This window comes from Vanessa tameamea, chromosome 21 (genome assembly GCF_037043105.1).
Source record: "Vanessa tameamea isolate UH-Manoa-2023 chromosome 21, ilVanTame1 primary haplotype, whole genome shotgun sequence".
NCBI lineage: Eukaryota > Metazoa > Arthropoda > Insecta > Lepidoptera > Nymphalidae > Vanessa > Vanessa tameamea.
This window is the reverse complement of record NC_087329.1, coordinates 944274-965993: the sequence shown is the minus strand read 5'-3', so window position 1 is coordinate 965993 and position 21720 is coordinate 944274. Positions and strand designations below refer to the sequence as shown.

The 21720-nt window shown below is 31.3% G+C and overlaps 1 protein-coding gene across 1 annotated transcript; it reads left to right on the top strand.

The window, feature by feature from the left end:
- The first annotated feature begins 3251 nt into the window (after positions 1 to 3251).
- On the top strand, positions 3252 to 21515 carry LOC113394855 (uncharacterized). The gene is made up of 5 exons (XM_026632298.2): positions 3252 to 3444; positions 17452 to 17563; positions 19915 to 20106; positions 20598 to 20850; positions 21118 to 21515. The coding sequence occupies exons 2-5, from the start codon at positions 17472 to 17474 to the stop codon at positions 21475 to 21477; spliced, it is 897 nt and encodes a 298-aa protein (XP_026488083.1). The 5' UTR covers positions 3252 to 3444; positions 17452 to 17471; the 3' UTR covers positions 21478 to 21515.
- The last annotated feature ends 205 nt before the right edge of the window (positions 21516 to 21720 follow it).

The window sequence follows — 21720 nt, the reverse complement described above, 5'->3', positions numbered from 1 at the left end:
AAGCTCTTTGAATCGTTATTTCAAAGAACTATAATTACAGTAAAGATACCGCCGTTTCAATATGTAGATTTTACTGAAAAGAACTGATAAGAAACTCAGTAGCGATGATCATTTACTTTATAAAATTTTGAAATTACTGACGATTTATAACGCACTGCCTAAACTGATGGGTCAAACAGTATAAAATTATGCACAGTTACTATGGAACGTAGGTGAGAAACATGGAAGGATTTTTCAAAAATTTTCTCCGAAGTGGACGAAAATCGTGGATGAGAGTATTTGCATAATTACGTCATTTTTAAAAGTTAGAAATATGAAACTCAGCATTTTGGTAAAATAAATTAGGCTTAAGAATGAAAGACGTTTTTCAAATGGTTTAAATAAGAGATGACAATTTGCATGGAATTTCGTCATTTTTGATGTTAGAAAAAGGGCAATCGGTGTTTGGGCTTCTGCTTATGAGTAAAAGATAGAAGAGTCACGTTGTTTTTAATTATTATAAGGGTCATCCCTTGGGGATGAATGTTTTTATGGAAGTCATTATGCTTCTGTTTATGATTAAAGCAAATTGTTACTTAGTTAAAAAAAAATAATCAATTAAAAGAATATGATTGGGATTGAGAGAATTCGCTTAGATTGATTACACTCGTCAATGGTTAAAAAAAAAAAATCGGTTGACACAGTAGAAACAGATACTGTAATGTTTTCTCTTTGTTTATTTATAAATATATTCACGTCAAATTTACGTATTCAAGCATTGATCTTGTTGATAATTTCTCTTTAATAAAAATAGTAGATGTAGTAGTTTTCCGGATTAATCGGTGAGTGAACCAATTATAGGCATAAGAGACGCAACTTCTTAGATCTCGAGGTTGTTGGTACATTGGCGATGTAAGTCCTTCAAGTTTATGGTATATAATATACATATAAGTTAATAGATTTATTACCAACATGATAGCCGAACAACTAATTTTATCTTAAGAAGTCCCTTCCAAAGTTAAAAATAGTAATACTGTAATTCGTTTACCTTTGTTTTGGAATCAGTTACATTTCTACGTCGATATTTTACTGCTTTACCGCTCGGGTCCACGTCATCGTACAATTTGTCTACGATTTTCTCCACTTTTACTGCATCTTCTTGTTTTACGGGATTACTGATTTCATTATTGTCTACATCTCTCTTAGATCTCTTATATTTGTTATTCGTAATATTTGTAATTAAGCTACCTTTGTTTTCTTCATTGAAAATACGACATATTTCTAAAGTATCCTGTCGTTTTCTTTCAATAATTTTGTCATCCACTAATAAGTTAAAAATATACACATTATAGTAAAATATATATTGATCTTTGTGTGTAATTCTCATATACAAATGGGTGTATGTCACTGAACTCATTCTTAACGTCTGGATCGATTTTGATAAATTTTATTCTGTGATTTTGAGATTAGACCTGGTAGACGGTTCTGGCATACCATTTTCGGATATATTTTTTTAACAAGAAATTATAATAATCATAAAAATAAATTCTTGTTTCAACATTAATTACATATATAATAACTTATATTTTATTCTTAAAAAATAATTACAATCGGAACTTATCTTAAAATTATAATTTAATCACTATTTAATGAACTACTCACGTTTTCGGACACTTAAAGATGGAATTATACATTTAACAAATAAAAAACTAAAAGTGTATGTCAAAATGGTTATTTTCAAATCCATCGAAGTTGTATATTATGAAACAAATATTTAACTTCCTAGTGTAAATTTAGAATTCAATTTCACGTAAAGATTAAAAGTTAAAGTTCTGTTTATTTTATTACAAACACATAAAGTTTATTATCATTTATTGTTACATAAAGCAAAAACATTTTACAGCAGTAATGTGCAAGATCAACGGGATTGTTGCTTTTTTCAACAAGACATTTATTTTGGCACATCTTTTTCGAAGCCGAAATTTTGCCCGAAGTCGATCGAAGCCGAAACCGAAGGTAAAGGTTTGGTCGGACACGATTAATTTGTCAGTCTATTTGAAATTTGTAATTTTATTATTATTGTTAGTATTTCTTGTGTATGTATATAAGAAGAGTATTATTAGAATAAAGGCAGTATATCCTTAAAATAAGGCTTCATATACTTGTTAAAAAAAACATTTTTTTTTTTATTTTCGTCGGCTCACCTGATGGAAAGTGACTACCACCGCCCATGGACATCTGCAACGGGGGGCTTGCAGGTGCGTTGCCGGCCGTTTAAGTTTTAAATGATGTTTTTATTATTTATTTAATTTAATAAAATTAGTTTATTTTATAAAATCATTATAAAAATCAATGATTCAATGGACGAATCAATTATGAGTTCGAAGGTTTTGAACTTGCAACCTCTATTGTTGTGTACACGAAGAAGTCCGCAGCAGCGTTGCAGAACTATCGATAGTTTGACTATCGATAGTTGACCTCGAAAAATATTCAGGATATCGATAGTACTATCGATAGTATCGTATTGATCAATACTATCGATATTATCGATAGTATCGATAATTGTCTGTGAGCAATACTATCGATAGTGGCAATACTATCGATACTATCGAAAGTATCGATAGCTCTCTGTAAGCAATACTATTGGTAGTAGCGATACTATTGCTACTATCGATAGTATCGATAGTTTTAGACTATCGATAGCCAGCGTTTTTTTTTATAGTATTAGTTTTTTAATGTAAGTAAAGTAATCGTAATGTATTCTAATCGCTACACTCAAGATAACTACAAAAAAGTTTCATTGTAATGCCACCGTCCTCCTAAAAGTTTTTTAATATTATGAGTATTTATAATGTTTATTCATAAATCAAACACAAAAAATATTGACAACATTTTTCACATTTAAATTTTTCATTATTCCTTATTCCGCACAAAATGTCTTAATTCTAAAAACAAATATTGTGGTAAATTTCATTTCATTTATTTAAATATACACTATAGTTGGCCTACTAAATTACTTATCTTGAAATTAACTATTACTGGAAATTACTGTCTATCGATAGCACAAAACTATCGATACTATCGATAGTTTAGGTTAAAAGTAATTGCTCATGGGAAGCTATCGATAGTTTTGTGCTATCGATAATTGACACGTGACAATACTATCGATAGACTATCGATAGTATCGCTTACACCTTAACTATCGATAGTCTATCGATAGTATATCGATAGTGGACTATCGATATGCAACACTAGTCCGCAGTTCCGTCACGCCCGCGGTGCTGGTCATTCGCGAGTTCGAATTTAGAAAGTTAACTTTTTATTCCGGTATTTAATTTTTACAAGGTTGGTTGCTAGTTAGTCGTGCTCGGTGTGCCAGTGGACGCGCACGTCAACTATACCGCCCACAAGTAAAGTTAAGTCCCGTTAGTGAACTCGTTTGTTGGCCGAACGGATTTATTGAGTGTAAGTAAATATTATTTAAAAATATGTTCTTGTAAATTTTCTTCACCTTTTAAATAAATTGAAAACTTTGTCGTTGATTTAAAATGATCGCTCACGCATGGTTTGAACATAAGATGGAAGTATAAAATGACCATAGCTACATGTACATACATATTTTTCGTATTCTTATACGATAATTATATTTACATAATATATACATCAGTTTTCTTTTATAATTTTTATTTTTGAAATTCAATTCAATTTCAACTAAGATGAAACTGATAAATTTTAATCCATAAGTACTTTGAAGGTTTTTGTTGGTAAAATACTAATTTGTAATGTACTTAATGCATATTATTATGGGTAGTTATTTGTGCTGATTAACATTCGTGACTCTTCTGTTACATTTAAAAGTTGTAGAAAGTTATTTTTAATTATCAGACAGCGTTTTTTTGAAAAGCGCGCGTTCGACAATTTTTCTCTCAAGGTTGACATAATCTATATAAAAAAAATATAAGCCTATTTAGGTAGAGGGAAAAAAAATATACAGCCGGTCTTTATAATAAAAACAAAATTTGTAAGTTCTACCGGAGTATTGTTTTTTTTTTTGTAATTCCGTAAAAACAAGGAAAATTATTGTTTTTTATTACATCTTATTAAAGTTATTATATGTACCTTATCATATACGTCTGGGTATTGATATCGTACTGTGTGTTATTTAATGTTATTTTTTATTACTTATGTATTGCCTTTATTTTTATTTCATTGATAAATTATAAATATACATTTTCATTTAAAAAGTTTAAGGTTTAAATTAATAAATTAGATACTTACTGAAGAATATATTTATATTAAGTGAGTATTTGTTGATTTTCATGCAGGATAAAGAAAATAAATACACGTAATATTAATGGAAAATATTTCTATAATTTAAAAAACGAAAATAAAAATGTAAAAATTTGACAATAGAAAAAATAATTAAACGCTGTAAGATGCAAAGACGACCTTTTTGCAAAGGAGCGATCTCTTCCAGACAACTTAGTTTGAAATAAATTCAATATGAAAATTTATGACTTGTGTGAAAATTAAACAATATTAATCTGTATTATACATAATAATCACAATGATAATATATTACATACTCTATGGGTATATTACTACAGAGTAATTTTTCAGGTTTTCTTCTCGTTTTTTGCTTGATAGAAATGTAGACTACATTTCGAACTAATGGTATATTTACATTTAATTTATTTTAATACGATAATAAAAATAACGTGAGTCTACTTGTTCTCATTACAATTAAAAAAAAATTAATACGTTTTTATACGACTATTGAGTTTTCTTGTTACTATATTATTTTTGACATAATTTGATGTTTTAATACTGCGCGCTTTGACTGTTTTTTTAATTATATATTATAGCCTTAAGCATAATATTACACGACCGTAAAATAAGTACTGAGTGCTGTTGAGAAGATTACACTTAATTACATAGTTTCTTGAATTGTAACTGTTCATCAAATTACGAGTATATGTGATGTGATATGTTACATATCATGTAACATAATTAATCGATGATAAATAACAAGTGCGCGAAATTGTAATCAATTTCAACATTAAATTCTTTAGGTTTTGCGTTCTAACCAATATATATATATATTTTATTATCATTGACCAACTGGGTTATGATAATATATATTTATTATATTGGTATGCGAAATGGGCCATATGGTAAGTGATCACTATTGCCTATAGACATAAGAGCTGTAAGAAATATTAAACATTCCTCACATCGCCAAAGCGCCACCAATCTCAGGAACAAAATTTTTTTTTTAATTTAATTTTCGGCCAACAAACACTACAATAGAACAGTAATAACAAAATAAAAAAAATAACACATCAATCAATCAAATTTCCACCAAGGTCTAGCTAATATCACTTATGTCTGTAGTTATACTGGCTCACTCAATCTTCGAACCAGAACACAACAGTAAAGAGTATTGCTGTTTGGCGGTAGAATATCTGATGAGTGGGTGTGGTACCTAACCAGATAGGCTTGCATAAAGCTCTATTACCAAGTATAACAATGGCAAAAGCGCTACCATTAAATACTTCCTGTAATGTAATAATTTTATATTCTAACACCATTTCCAAAACGCACTGTATCTTCTGGTATAAATTTTACGTATTCGTTTAGTTGTCTTTTCTATTTACACTTCTTTATTAGCATATAAGACAATTACATATATAATTATTAAGTAAATGTATATTTATACAATATATTTTGAAGCTATGCTAATCTGATGAACCCAACATATATTTAAGCAATTTATTTATTTACAAAAAATTAATGTTGAATTACTAAAAATGTAAATCGTATACATACTAAGCGGCAGATTATAAAACATTTGGTTTTATGTATAAACAACCGGTAGAGCAGTTATTCTTGACGTGTAATGGTCTTAGATTACTTTTATTTGCATTTTAGAAATAGTTTCAATGTTTGTTATATATTATAATACAGAACATTAAACTAGCTAACGATTTTTTAAGAAATCGATACACGATTGAAGAATTTAACGCGATTTTTAAGACATTTTCTGCCCCGCACAACAACTCTGTGGAACCAGCTTTCGCCGGCGGTTTTTCCGAACCGATACGACTTGGGAACCTTCAAAAAAAGAACGTACTCCTTCCTAAAAAGCCGGCAACGCACCGGCAACCCCCCCGTGTTGCAGATGTCCATGGGCGGTGGCAATCACTTTCCATTAGGTGAGCCTCCAACTCGTTTGCCCTCTATAACATAAAAAAAATAAATAAATAATCATCCGATTTTCAGAATAAGAATAATTCATTGCATAATATATCATCGTCAACAATATTTATTACACCAGTTAGATGTCAGTTTAATTTGGTCACTAAAATAACAAAGAAAACAAAAATAGAAAACTTGTAATATGGACTCAAACTGAGATATTCCGTTCAGTTGATTGGGACGACGACAACGACGGATCTCCCCTTAAGTTATTGAAATTATTTATTTTCATATGATAAAATGTAACAGCAGGTAATGTCTCTCCCCTCTTAATCAGGAGCTAAACTTTATTCCACGCTACTCTTCTGTCTCCCCTTGTTTTTAAAAGAATGTCAATAAAATAATAGTTTTACTTCTCTTACAGTCTAACAGGTTGTTTTATGTCTGGCTTTTGAATCAGATCGAAAGATTTTAAATCTTGGGACTGACCAATAAAATAAAAAAGTTTTTGAGTTTTTCTGTCAAGAGATACTCAGTAATCCAGAGTGTTGGAGTTGGCAATATTTACAATTCCGTGCCAAAAAAGTATTTTGTCTTGGTGGTTGAGCTTTGGGCAAGCCCGTCTGAATAATACACAGCAATACTTAGCGTTGTAGTTTTCCGGTTTGAAGGGTGAGTAAAGCCGTGTAACTAGGGGCATTGGGACATAACACCTTAGCTCCCAAGGTTGGTGGCGCATTGGTGATACGAGGAATAATTAATATATCTAACACTACCAACAGTCTATGGGCAGTCGTCACCATTTACTATCAGGTCGTCTATATGTCAGTTTGCTTACCTTCAAGCAGTGGCGTAGTTAGGTCGGCGAGGGCACCGGTGCATAGGAAAACTTTTTAACTTATATTGTCATTCAAAATAATATATAGGAAAAAAAAACTTGTTAGCAGGGTTGATGGTTTTTAGCTTCAGGAGCCTGGCGAGTTGGCTGGCCCGCTCTTTTCAAAGGTTAGGTTAGATTGCCCCTTGAGCTTCGGGGTCCTGGTGTACTGAACCACCTGGCCCTATGATAGCTACGCCACTGCCTCCAAGGCAAAAAAAAAAGTAAAGCGTTTGCCTTAGGCTTGTAGTTTTGCCGCTAATAATGTCCCATCGGATTGTGAGAGTGAGGTAATAGATACTGTACCTGTGTCTGTACAAGAAATTGATTTGAATTTCACAATTATCCTACATATCAATATACAGAAAAATCAATTCTGTCTCATCCTATCAATAAAGTAAAAAGCAATTTAGCTTTACGAAGATTATTGGATGTTTTGAACTACAACACATTAAAAGTCAATTAGTAACATCGTAGCAGCCTCAATTTAATTTTATACAAGTTTCCAATGATTATTACCTGTTCATAAAAATCATAACAAAAAATATTAAGTAATTATTTCACACATTAAAAATACTGTTAGAATATCAGTGTTGCGTTGGGTTAAAATCCACAGTTTTGGCATGAAATTCGGCTATTTTTGTTTAGTGCAACTCTATGGAATCATATAAGTTTCGTAAGCGGTAATATAAATATCAATAATTACTTATATTTTAATGAAATCTTATGAAAAACATTACTATAAGCTAATAAAAGTATTATAGTAATTAGTTATACTTTCTAAATACTGAAAATTAAACCAAAGTTATATATTCCAATAAATACACGCGCTGTATTCAGCGTGAATTGTAATCACGGAAATATAAATCGGCTTAAAACTAGAAGCGTGTTGGCCGTCTTAGTACCTGTTCAAGTTGATTACGTGACGGCGATCGCAACTCACGGCTACTCGGCTAGTGGAATAGAGAACTAAAGATGAGAATGCACTTATTTCATTTTATAGCCAACTGACGTGTGAGATCGGTTTTACTGAATTTTAATTTTCTTTTTGGGCCTTAGAAAAATAATGAGTCAAAACATATTATTTTAATTTTTAAATATAGAACGTGTTTTATTGTGTGTGAGTCTTATATCGATTACTGTCAGTTACATTATTTGTACCTTTTAATATGTTCCAGCGTTCGAAATTCGATCATAATAATTATTATTGATAATATGACGAAAACAAACGCGCATCTCCCTCTCATTTAAAAAAAAAAAGAACTTTTTTCGATTGACAACACTACAGCTCCTGAAGCGCCAAATAAAAAAAAGAAGGTTGACAAATACTGGAGAAAAAGCCACTGTTCAGGTCTGTCTATACATTTTTTAAATAAATGCGAGTATGATTAGTATAATTTATAAGTCGTATCATTTTCGGCATGGATAAAAGTTTAAAGTTCATATATATTTTTACGTATATTTAATCGTACAATTTGTTTAATAGTATGTAGCACGAAAGCACACAGTAATTTTAAATAAAATAAACTTAATGTGGTTTCAATTTTTTTGCTGTCTTTTTAGTCGACTCACGCACACTAACACACGCCCGCCACTCATTTACCTACGGAGTGAATATATATATATATCTATATATTATATTATTTGTTTATAAAAAAAATGAAAAAAAAATTGTATGAAAAAAATTTTACTAAAAATGGAGCAAATAAAATAAAACTTGTACTAAATTCAGAATAATCTTTTCTCACTGATAGCGTTATCACTACAACGCCCTTCCTCTGCTCGTATCATGAAAAGGTTGAAGGTTTAAAAAAAAAACATATATTTTAACTATCTGAACACCCTGCTTCAGCTAGAATTCAGCTGATGATGAAAATGCTCCAAGAACTTGTATACGTACCTTTATACTCAGCATTAACCCTTAAAGGAAGAAAAATGTAAAGAAAAGTGTATCCGTCCTTAGGATTCCGCTGGCTTCGTAGCATATTTCATCAAAAATGATTCAGTAATTTAGCTGAGGAAGCGTAATAGATAGACAGACAGATGTACAATCTCATTTATAATATTAGAACATATGATACAAATAGGATATGTCCAGGGACAATGCAAATGATTATGCATTTGAGCTACAGCGTTATTCAGTAAGAACTCACTTCTTTGAAGACTAGTCGACTCCGGTGATATAAGTTTTTTTGATGCGTGTATGATTTAAATGCCATAATTTTAATATTTAACTAGAATAAGGATATTAGATATTAGACGTTTAAATCGTAATTCATATAATCTATGCTTACGCGGCGGGCGAGTCAAATTATTCTTTATTCAAGGCTCCTAAAAGCACTTTTGAATCGTCATGTTACACTGTTGATTTAAACATCTACCATCGGGTCGTAAAGTAGATTCTACCGAGAAGAATCGACAAGAAACACAGTAGTTACTCTTTTCCATCATCACCAGTAAAGCCCAGTATTGTTTTTTTTCCGATATATTCAACAATAACCGTCATATTCCAGTTGATTTACACAAAAACCTGTTACGAATTCTATACCTAAATCACATATATCACTCCGTCCATTGCTGAGAACCGAATAAAAATCCGTTAGGTAGTTTATCACGTTCAGACGGACCGACTTTGTTTTATAATAGTTACTGATGTTGCATAACATTATCTGACATTACATTTGTTCGGTGTTTTTCGAGTTTGTTATTACCGAATTGCAGCAGTTCTGGTTATTATTATATTTGTATTTGTGTGCCTGTATACGGAACACAGGTCCACTTATACTGTTATTACCTGGCAATCAACAAGGTCGGAAAGAGATCAGGTGCTAAACCTAAAGGTTAAGTTGTCACTGAAGATTTTTTTGACAGAAAAACTCAACGACTTATAAACATCCAAGAACCCAGGATTCCAGGGTTTGCAGCTAAATAAGCTAGCCACTAGAAAAACGAGGCACTTAAAATACCTTTGCATAAATATTACAATAAATCATAGTTATTATTATTAAAGTATTAATATATGAATTTGTAATTATCTGAAGCAGGTTTTGATCAGAACTTTTATATTATAAGATCTAAGATGGCGACCATTCTCAGCGGAGAATTGCAAACTGCGCAGTAAATGGTACATTGCGTAAAACATCCTACTTGTCCTGGTTTGACTGGTGAGTGACCCAGTGGAATTTCAAGCATGAGAGTCAACATCTCATTGTGAGAAGTGGTTCATATTAATTATTAGGTAGTTCCTTTACTTGTTCGCCTTAAAGTAAACATAAAACTCAACAAACCGAATCTGCATCAATAATGTGATGATCAGTCTCGTGTGTCTATCTGATCGGTGATCACTAACCGGCAGTGCTCGTGTAATCTCTAATCTTCCTCCATGACAAAACAGGTCATTACACGGCAACATTTTAGGGGTAATATATTGTAGAAAAGTTAAATAATTTAATTATATATTCATTAATTTATATGTACATATATTTAAAAGAGTGCGCGGGTCAAAGAGCATGCTTGGCTTACGATGAAAAATATTAATACAAAACTACACGTTTTATTATTATTTTCAAATTATATAACGACAAATAACATAACGATTATTTGTGATTAAATAGTGTACACATAATTGTATAAACTTAGTTTAGGTATCATTTATTTATTGTATATTCTTCCTTATGGAAGAAAAGACGGTGAAAGACTTCCTTCCAACTAATTTAAGCTATCATCATCATCAGGTGTGTGTGTGTGTGCGTGCACACACAGGCACACTTCCAATTCCCTCGCTCTCCTAATTATAATATATGTCATAATTATATTTTTTACTTGGTCTATTAAAAAAAATTAAATCGCTTGTCAAGAAACATTGATAAATAAGGCATATTACTCAATATAAAATTATATTCATGATAAAAAATTGTGGACTTAGTATTGACAGTCTTTTCTTTTTAACTACTTTGTTTATTCATAAAAACCGCATTAAAATCTGTTGCAAACTTTAAAAGATCAAAGCGTACAGACGGCGGGAAGCGATTTTGTAGACTAATTTTGTTTTCTAACAATCGCATGAAAACATACAGAGAAAGAAAATAGCAAAATATTATGATTAATTAATAAATAAACACGTCATGTATACAATACTTAAACATATAAAACTGAAATAATTGACTAAATGAAAAACAAGAATTATTTATATTAAAACAAGACTTTTAATCATACTGTCAAGTCTCTGTCAGTCAAGTCAACCTTTCCAATGACACTAAATTAAAAAAAAAACAAAGAAATGTATTATTACTAAATACTAAAGAATTATTTTGTGTAGGCCGTTTGTGGACTACGAGTACCTATTAAAATTTGTCAAGTTGTCAATTGAGATATCGCTGGGCTGACATACTGCAAATAATGAACAGTTTCATTCAATCGATCTTAGAAAATATTTTTTTTTACCATTATAATAGAACACAATGTATTATGTTCAACAAACTAATACATAACTGTTTAAATACATAAATTTATATTCCAAATGAGCTAAATTAAAAAAAAATATATATTAATATCAGCATCGGTAACGGTCGGCTCTAAGCTGAATGAAAAGAAAGGCCGATCGAATACGAAATTTCATTTATACTGGTTTTGGATGGCTCTATTTTATTTTAACGGAACTACATAGTTCAAGCTTAGTCTTTAGACTTGTAGACTTTGAGCACAAAAAATATAAGATTCTTAACAAGTTTTAAATTACTACAATTATATAATCTTATTAGTAATGATAGAAGAGTAAAATAATGCCTACAATCGGAACTGCGATTCACAGAGAAATAAGTACTGCTAGTATTCTTGCCCGCATTCCACGCGGTCATGATTTGACCAGTAACTATTTTTAATTTCAATTTCTATATTGATATTTATTTCGCTCCTCTGCGTACGTAAATGTCTTTATATAAATTGTATGTATATCATATACGAGTTCGTCATCTATTAACTCTAACCTACTGACTTTAATATGGACTAATTGACCTAAAATGGTTCTTAATTTAAAGTCTGCCTGGATGGTGTTATGCCATATTGAAATTTGAAAATAATCATGCACCTATAACAAACAAATAAATATTATATACAAGAAAATAATTCTTACTGTTTCTATTGTATAATAAGAATGCTGCTTCGTTGGTCTAATGGTTGGATATAAGGCACCAGATTGCGATGTTCTCGGTTCAAATCCTAGGAATGTCCGATAAAATGTTATTGGGTTGTTCTGTTTGAAAATTCTCAGTAGAAACCCGGAGTCTTGAAGTTGGAATGTGTTCAATCCCGAGCCTCGAAAATCACGTAAATCCCTTGCTCCTGCGCCTGAACTCCTCCCGGTCGTGTAGGATTTATCGTCTCGTAGGATTATAGGAGAGTTAGGGAATAGAAAATGCACCTGTGTTTACACACAAACGGTTGCACTATGATATGTTGCAGTTAGTTGAAATTGGTCGCCGTTGCCGATAGGTCAGGGGGACATCATCATCATCAAAATAATGTATAACGCTGACCGAAGCAAATGAGTGAAGTATTGACACTCATTGTAACATGAATATAAATATCTACATACTTCAAGTAGGCTTATAAGTTCTTTTGATTATTAAAGTTTATGAGAATATATTATAATATATTGTTAACACCGGTTCGGAAGATTTTACCAAGAAGAATCGGCAAAAAGAGTTATATATTACAATTTACAATAAGTAAAGGTATCACTATACTTCTCTATAGTATATAGGAACATAGTAGACTGCAATCGTATTACGCCGAATGCCAACCTTCGTTGGTATACGCGTTCCACGCAAATATAGACTTTTAAAAATGTGCAAGTTCCTTTACTTCAAGTAAAATGTGCCGGGGTGATTCGATCCGGCGCATTTAATGTGAAACGTGTCTTAAAAACAACTTTACAAAGATTTTTCTTATACATAAGAACGATGCGTACACGCAGTTTCACCATTATTTCAAAGTCCTATATTGATTTCAGGCTTTGGTGCAGGCAGGCTAATTGGCAGACTATTTTGTACGACACTTGAAGGCTCGAGTACTAATATTTTGCCTTTAATAATATGTGTTTTTTACCGACAATATTTAAATATGATATATCGGTAAAGTTATGTTCACTATATGACTGGAAACATTAATATGAACTAGATTTCAGAATGAATTATAACTCTTAAATAATACTATAGATACGTAACTTTAATTTCTACGCGTGTAATCGACGTTGAATCTGGTAGTTTTCTTTAAACGTTATTATAAATGTAAGCTGTAGACCCATTAATAAATAAAATATCTTTTAATTTAAACTCATTATATAGGTATACTTGAATATTTCATTGTGCAATAAAAACGATAGTTCGTATACGATTCGTGCAAGTTTAGCTCGTAATAGCAAAAACACGTTATTGCATTGCTCATCAAATTCGGGCAAACGTCTGTTACAGCACAGCCAACGATGCGAAAATGCATTCGCTCATAACGCACGGAACACTTTCTTTGCTTAATAACTTGTTAATTGCACGAAATTACGATGCGTGTGAACTGTGAAGTGTATTTGAACGATTCGTAATGAATTTAAAAAAAAAAACTTACGATCGAATGAATTTGTTGAAATTGAGAACTGTCAAACTGACCTAATTTTAACGAAATAACATTATCGTAAAATCAACTTGTTTTAGCGTTTCATATGTTCAATGTTCTTTACGTTTTATGATTGTGATAGTGCATATGATAATTATTAACTTAATTGAAGTCTTTATAATACCTATAAAGGAGTCTTTATAGTAAATGTGTTTGAAGTTATCAGGGCCGGATTTGGAGGTCTGGCGGCCTTGGGGCAACAGATAAGTAAAAAAAAACTATGGGCACCAAGGATCATCGTTATTTTATATAAATTAAATTTAAGAATTTCATTTCTGTCAGTAAGGTTTGTTTATAATTTATTTACTTTTTGTATATGTAACTTTTAAAACAGCAATACTACCTATTACTATAATTTGACTATATCTATATAATAACATAAACAATAACATATGTATATTATATTCAAATTCTTATCTCGTCGGAACTCCCATGCGGAGGCCCCAGGGCCAGGGCCGGATCTATCATATGGCTTTTTGGGCTTCAGCCCAGAGCCCCGTGGATTCAAGGGGGCCTCAGCTAAGTCAAGTCAAATTCAAAAAAAGACGACAATGCGAAAGAATTCATAACTTTATTAAATTAAACAGATCGTATGGTTTCCCTGCGAGTACTGCAATTAATCAAACCCATTCAATTAATTTAATTCAAGTATTACATTCAGATATGTATAAGGTGGGCCCCTAAGTAGTGTTAGCCCAGGGCCCTCTAAACTTACGGTTCGGTCCTGGCCAGGGCAGTTATCCCGGTAGCCCTAGGTCCCCTAAAGTTAAACTTGTTTTGGCTCGTTTTAAAAAAATAATGACAGTGAAATTATTATGAGGCGCACGCGCAGGGTGACATTTAAACTATATGATGAAGATTCTCGCTAAGCCGCCAGTTAAGTGTCAAGTCATTCGAAATAGACAACTTCTCATCTTATCTTATTTTACTATAAATTAAACTTATGAATGTTTAAATTATTTTATAAGTTAGTGTTGAAGTAGTTTTGAAAAAAGATTAAATTACATTTATCGAAATAATAATAATAACGTTATTATTAATAAGTAGATTAATATTATTTTATTGTAATTAACTATTTACATACAATTAAAAGCTATTTTTAATTACACTAGATTTTTACGCGCGTTTATAAGTTAATATTCTGTTTGTGCTTTCAACTTAAATACTTTATTGAATAACTCATAAATTCTTAATTCATGAGATTACAGGGAAACTTTACAATACTGTTAGTTTAACTATATTTTTATAGGTCGGAAGAATATTATGTATTTTCTTAAAGTTTAACGTATTTTAAAGTCAATTAATAATATTAAAACCATATAAAAACGGCGACATATAACACCAACATTATATTTTAAAAATTATAATGAAATAAAACAAATTATTACTTTAATTTCTATGAAAACTTATAGCTTTTGATTTTACCTATAAAGAGGTAATGACATTTTCTGACGGGTCAAGCTCATGACAGTGAAAACCTGTATGTATTACGACTATAATTTTACGAGTACATACGAAGTAGTGTTGCATATCGATAGTATCGATACTATCGATAGCTTCCCATGAGCAATACTATTGATACTATCGATAGTTTTGCAAAAACCATTACTTTTAACGTAAACTATCGATAGTATCGATAGTTTTGTGCTATCGATAGCCAGTAATTTCCGATAGTATTACTTTTTCAAGATAGGTAATTTAGTAGGCCAACTATAGTGTATATTTAAATAAACGAAATTAAATTTACCACAATATTTGTTTTTAGAATTAAGACATTTTGTGCGGAATAAGGAATAATGAAAAATTTAAATGTGAAAAATGTTGTCAATATTTTTTGTGTTTGATTTATGAATAAACATTATAAATACTCATAACATTAAAAAAATCTTTTAGGAGGACGGTGGCATTACAATTAAACTTTTTTGTAGTAATCTTGAGTGTAGCGATTAGAATACATTACGAATACATTACTTACATTAAAAAACTAATACTATAAAAAAAACGCTGGCTATCGATAGTCTAAAACTATCGATACTATCGATAGTAGCAATAGTATCGCTACTACCAATTGTATTGCTTATTTTGTATTGCTTATTCGATAGTATTGCCACTATCGATAGTATTGCTCACGGACAGCTATCGATACTAACGATAATATCGATAGTATTGGTCAATACGATACTATCGATAGTACTATCGATATTCTGAATAGTTTTCGAGGTCAACTATCGATAGTCAAACTATCGATAGTTCTGCAACGCTGATACGAAGTAAAAGTGCGTATTAAGTTGGTGGTAGGGCTTCGTGCGATTCCAATCCTACCTCCAATCATTTCACAACACGTATGTTTCCTTAACCTTTTAAAAAGGTCCACATGTCTTCGAAAACCAATATTTTATCCTCGTCGTGTTAATATTAATGTCTCCGACCTTGCTCTATTAATTCTCGACCTCAGACTGTAATTATTTTCTACTTTTAAATAAAATAGGTCAAGTGATATTAAAACTTTTTTATATCGGTTTTTTATTTCAAAATAATTATGTACTGAGATAGTGTTACTGCACAAGGGTCGTAATATTATTTTATTGTTAGTTCCCGAGGTTGGTGGCGCATTTGCGATGTTATTTATATATTATTACCTTATATTCTCACAGCCTGTCACAACCACATAGGGTACCATTGAAAATCAGCGTTGGGTTCTTGTAAGCTGAATGGTACGCCTTGAGGACACATTAACTATCATTGTTTTGTTTTGTTGTTGTTGTTTTTTTTTTGTAGATTAAGTTAGTAGTTATAATTGGTTAATATGTTTTTTATTTTTTATATACTTTTTATAATTGTGTCGTGTCCTAATAAACATTTCTTTTCTCTTCTTTCTTGTGCTGAATATTTCTTACAGTACAAATGTCTATGACCATTTAGCATTAAGTCAAACATTTGGCCGCCCGCATAGAAAATAGTTGTTAGGTTTAATATTACGATTACTTACGTTATTTAGATTTGTAGTTTATGCTTAGACAATCAATCGATCAAAATATTCTTTATTCGTGTAGGCTCGTAAAAGTACTTTTGAATCGTCATGCAACAGTGTGAAATTACTTTATATTGAACATAGTATTTATTCTATTGAGAACAAAACGCATACAATTTCGATAATGTATAATGATCTTTTATATTAGATATGTAGTTTATCAATACCACTTACCACTTATCATTACGGGTTTATTTACCATTCAGCTCCCCTATTCAATAAAAAAAGTTAAACTAAAAATAATACATATACGTTGTACATAGTTTTTAAACTTCAAGCAATTTATTTTTAAACTTAACTGACAGACTAATTTCGTATTATAATAATCAATGAATTAGGTTATGTGTAGTACTAACTACGTTATTAATATGACTTTCTAAGTTTCTAGCTACTGAAGCTTTCGCTTGTAAACTATTTTAGCACCTATACAAAAGGTTTTACTCGTAATTTTGTCACAGATGAGCTTAATTAGCTATTTAATTAACAGCCTAGCCTTTTTATTACGTGGCGTCGTTCGACTAGTGGCCTGGTTCATAAAATAGGGTAATATGCTTAAGAAAAAACCCAACATAATTTTACTAGTCCGACCCGGGAATTGAACCTGAATGTGCTAGCTGCTAAAACAACTTAGCAGTGGATAAAATAACTTCACATTATATAACATACAAGGTTATAAATTAAATTTTTGTTTTATTTTCAGGTATAGAAGTTACCGGCGTCATGTCAGCGACGAAGTATTCCCACCCATTCCTGAACGGTTTAAAGCCGCTTCCAGAAGGCTATGATGAAGAATTACAGCAAATAAGAGAGTGGTCAGTAAGAAGTATTTAGTATTTTTTATCTGTGCGTCAATTCATTGGCACTCCATAGTGTAGAGTTATGATCTTCGTGTATAAAAAGTGACCCTAAAATTTTAGAAAATTTACATGTCGCTGTTGGAGCTAGAGGATGAAACAGTTATTAGCAAATCGCATGAGATACGTAATTCTACGATTTATTTATCTTTTTGCCTAATTCCATTGGAATATATATTGGCTATACATAGATTTATCTGTTCACCTGTGATTTCATAGACATTTCTCTGGTCTTTTTAAAAATAGAACACTTAACTGTTTTATTATTTTATGATTGTTTGTACTGTACGCTGTGTAAATAATCGTCAAAATTGTGTAAATTCATACGAACAGTTACTTTCTCCGCTTAAAATGGACTTAGAAGTTGGAAAGCCAGATATTACACAATGGTTTACAACATAAGCATATTTTATATAATCATTAGTTACAAGTATTTGTAAGTAGTATAAAAAATAAATTCTTGTGTATCCCACATTTGGGTTTTCCTCTCGTTTATCCAGGCTTGTTTTAATTCTTGGCGCAGGGGGTGCAAAAATTCCGACGCCTTGGTCGTCAAGTCTTAAACCATTGGAGATACTTTTTTGGGGGGGAAATCGTATGTCTATGAACTATATGCACTCAGGTGCTTGTTATTTTCAAGACGGAGCTAGTCCAGCAACCTGCTCAAATGCGAGTTTTTGTAAATGCCAAAATATTATACAAAGCGTGTAGATGTCCTCGCGATGTTTTCTGGATGGCGAATGATGTCTGGAATCTGCGATCTGTTTTAAAGATAATCGTGTTCTATCCAAGAAGCCACTTATTTTTAAGCTTACCACGCGGATTTAGATTATAAAACGAAAGGTACGCACGAAACATTAAAGTAAAGCAATTTTAATTATTTACTTATAAAAATATTAATAATAAAGTGATCATAATCGAGAAATAATTGTAATGAGTCATAGAATTTATTTTTATATTTAGAACATGCCTATCGTTATATTGTAATTTTACTACCAAATCTCAGTTTCCAACAAAGCTTGACAATTTGAACCAGTCGTACTTCGCGACTACTTCCAGATAAAACGGCAGACCCGTTTACAGTATACAGACAGACAGTTTACAGACCTGTAACAGTTTTTTGGACCTATAACTCTGGAAAAAATGCGGATACATTTATCATTTAATATTTTGTTTATGTTAAGTTTATTAAGGGTCAGATTATTTTGTGTGTAGATATTGTGTTGATATAAAACGCAATTGTTTAGTTGGATGAATATATCATGGTGTGTCTGCTATTAAACTTAGTCAATGAAGATAATATTAAAAAAAAAATATGAAGAGATTTTAAAATGAATCGGAGCATGATTTTCTACAGCTTCTTTACAGCGAATATGCCCATTTTTCTGGAGTATAGAAGTTCTTTGAATGGACGAACCACAATTTAAATTGCTAGTTTTATTTGGTACTTGTATTTTAATACACCCACGGTTAAATCTGACGACTTGGTTCTTTAAGGTTATTTCGTTTGATGTTTTTAAATTTCAAGTCGACGGGTCAAGTACATACCCTTGACATTGTAATTTATTTAAGGATTATTGTTGTTAATTAGAAAAAAAAAATTAACTTATCAGTTAAAATTTTAATTGGAGGCTAATTAAGATCTCATTTCATGACATAACATACCGTTAATGGCGCCCAGACACCGTTATTCAACAGACTTCTTGTATTGTGTGCAATATGAAGAATTTGGTACATATAGCACCAATAGGTAGAAAATAGGTTTTACGGTTTATAGATTTTTAGCAGAGTAAAATACAATCGTTACGTATACGTGGCCCATTTGATCATCCATTTCACTATAAATCAGAAAGTAAAAAAAATAAAGATAGTTTTAATATAACATAGAATCAGCGACAGTTAGACATAAACACAAGATGACAAGATAAACTATGTACTAAATAGAACTAAGTATCCGACTGTGGATAGTCTGTAAATCATTCCTGATTTGATTCATTTGTTTCTATGATAAAAGGATAGACGTAATTCTATCTTTGCCATTTAATAAATTTTAATCATATTAAAAAAAAAGAAACCATCAAGATATAAAACATATTACTAAATATAAGATTATGTAGATGATAAAAATGTACTTAGTATTCGCTGTTTATGTAAATTATTGTAATTCATATAAAAATGTACACGTTAACTAAATTTCATTTGAAAAAAAAACTAACTTGTTGCTTATTTACGTTTAATTTTATACTTAAACGTGCCATACGAAAGGCCAATCGGAATGAAGTATATTTTCATTTGATTTTTTTTTACAGGATGAAAAGTCAACCTCATTTACCGTACATATCCGATGAGTACGTGTTTCTGTTCTTACATTCAAATTACTATAAGGTGAAAGAGACAAAAGATACCATAGAATGCTATTTCACCCTGAGGAACAACTCCCCTGACCTATTCACTAATCGTGATCCACTGTTGCCGAAGAACAAAACCATATTGGACATCACGTGAGTTAATTTGGTGTTAATTTTATTACTTTTATAGGAATAATTTCTTCATTTAAATAAGCTTACTTATTCAATTCTAATACGTATAAGGCTAGAAGATATAAATATTTTATTTATAAAGTATGCCTTGATTAAGACGATATACATTGTAACTAATATAATAAATTCGTCTTAACTAATCAATAAATTTCAACATAAAAATTTGATTGCACGTTATCAGAATTTCAGTAAAGAACATTGGGTACCTACCATCTGTCTCCCCCACCCACAGAACTTCGTCAAAGTAACATATTATATAGTTCACAAAAAAACATGATTGAATTTCGTTGTAATAAAACAAATGAACGAATTTCAACCACATGCGATACTAGTAATAATTATTCGTCCAATTACAAAACTTTCACGTAATTTAAGCTTGAAATTTTTACGTCGTACTGAAAATAAACAAAATAAAGTTTCCACCAACAAAGAAGTCCTATTTTACGTTCCAGCCATATGATAGCCTTCCCCAAGCTATCGCCGGAGGGCCACCACATTCTACTGTACCGCCTCGCAGACACCGACTACAGCAAACTAAACTTTGCGGATGCAGTGCGCGTGTTCTGCATGTTTAATGATATCAAACTCTCCGAAGATCGCCTGTCTGAGGGCTATATTGTCATCTTCGATATGAAAGGGTGCAGCCTCGGACATTTGACCAGGGTGACTTTGCCCGCGTTGAGGGCGTTCATGCATTATATACAGGTTTGTTTTGATACTATATGATATATTTTTTAATAAGATAAATAAGACTCGAAACGAAGAGAAAATGTTTTGTATTTCTGTATAATAAACTAGTTTATTTAGGCAATAGTTAGTTTTTCTTATTTAAATTACACGTTTCAAATTTAAAATATCATGTATTCCCGAGGTGCTTACTATACGGATTCATAATTTTTTTTGCTATAAATCTAATAATGAATCCGAAACAATGGATTTAAAAAACATATATGACCAAAATTTTGTTTTCAGAACGCTCACCCGTGTCGTCTAAAGAAGATCCACGTAGTACACACCGTCTCCTTCATCAACCAGGTCATGTGCCTCGTCAAACCGCTGATACACTCGAACCTGCTGAATCTTCTCAACTTCTCATCGGAAGGTCCAGAATCTGTGGTCGATGTTGAATACCTGCCAGAAGACTACGGCGGTCGACAAACATGCGTGAAACAACTACACGATGAACAACGGAAGAATATGGAGTCTAATTACAGGGACTGGCTGATTGAATCGGAGATATTCAAGGTTGATGAAAAAAAGCGTATTAAAAAGCCAAGTAAAGGTATGTTCGCGAGTTTTACCAGTAGTTTTAAGAGCCTCGACATCGACTGATCCATTAATAATTCCTATTATAAACATTTCTATTGGTCTGGTGGAATGGTCATGCCTTGTTTCATGCTTCAGATTCATTTAAAGAGTTTTTATTTAAGGAGGAATTATATCACCATAAACTGCTTGTGAATTTATTTTAAATGCTTCGGATTGTTGAGTTTGATATTCCACTGATGAAGTGCCAATTGTTATTCAATTATAGATTTTAGTAAATGCACTTGCTCAATTAATATATGATGTAAA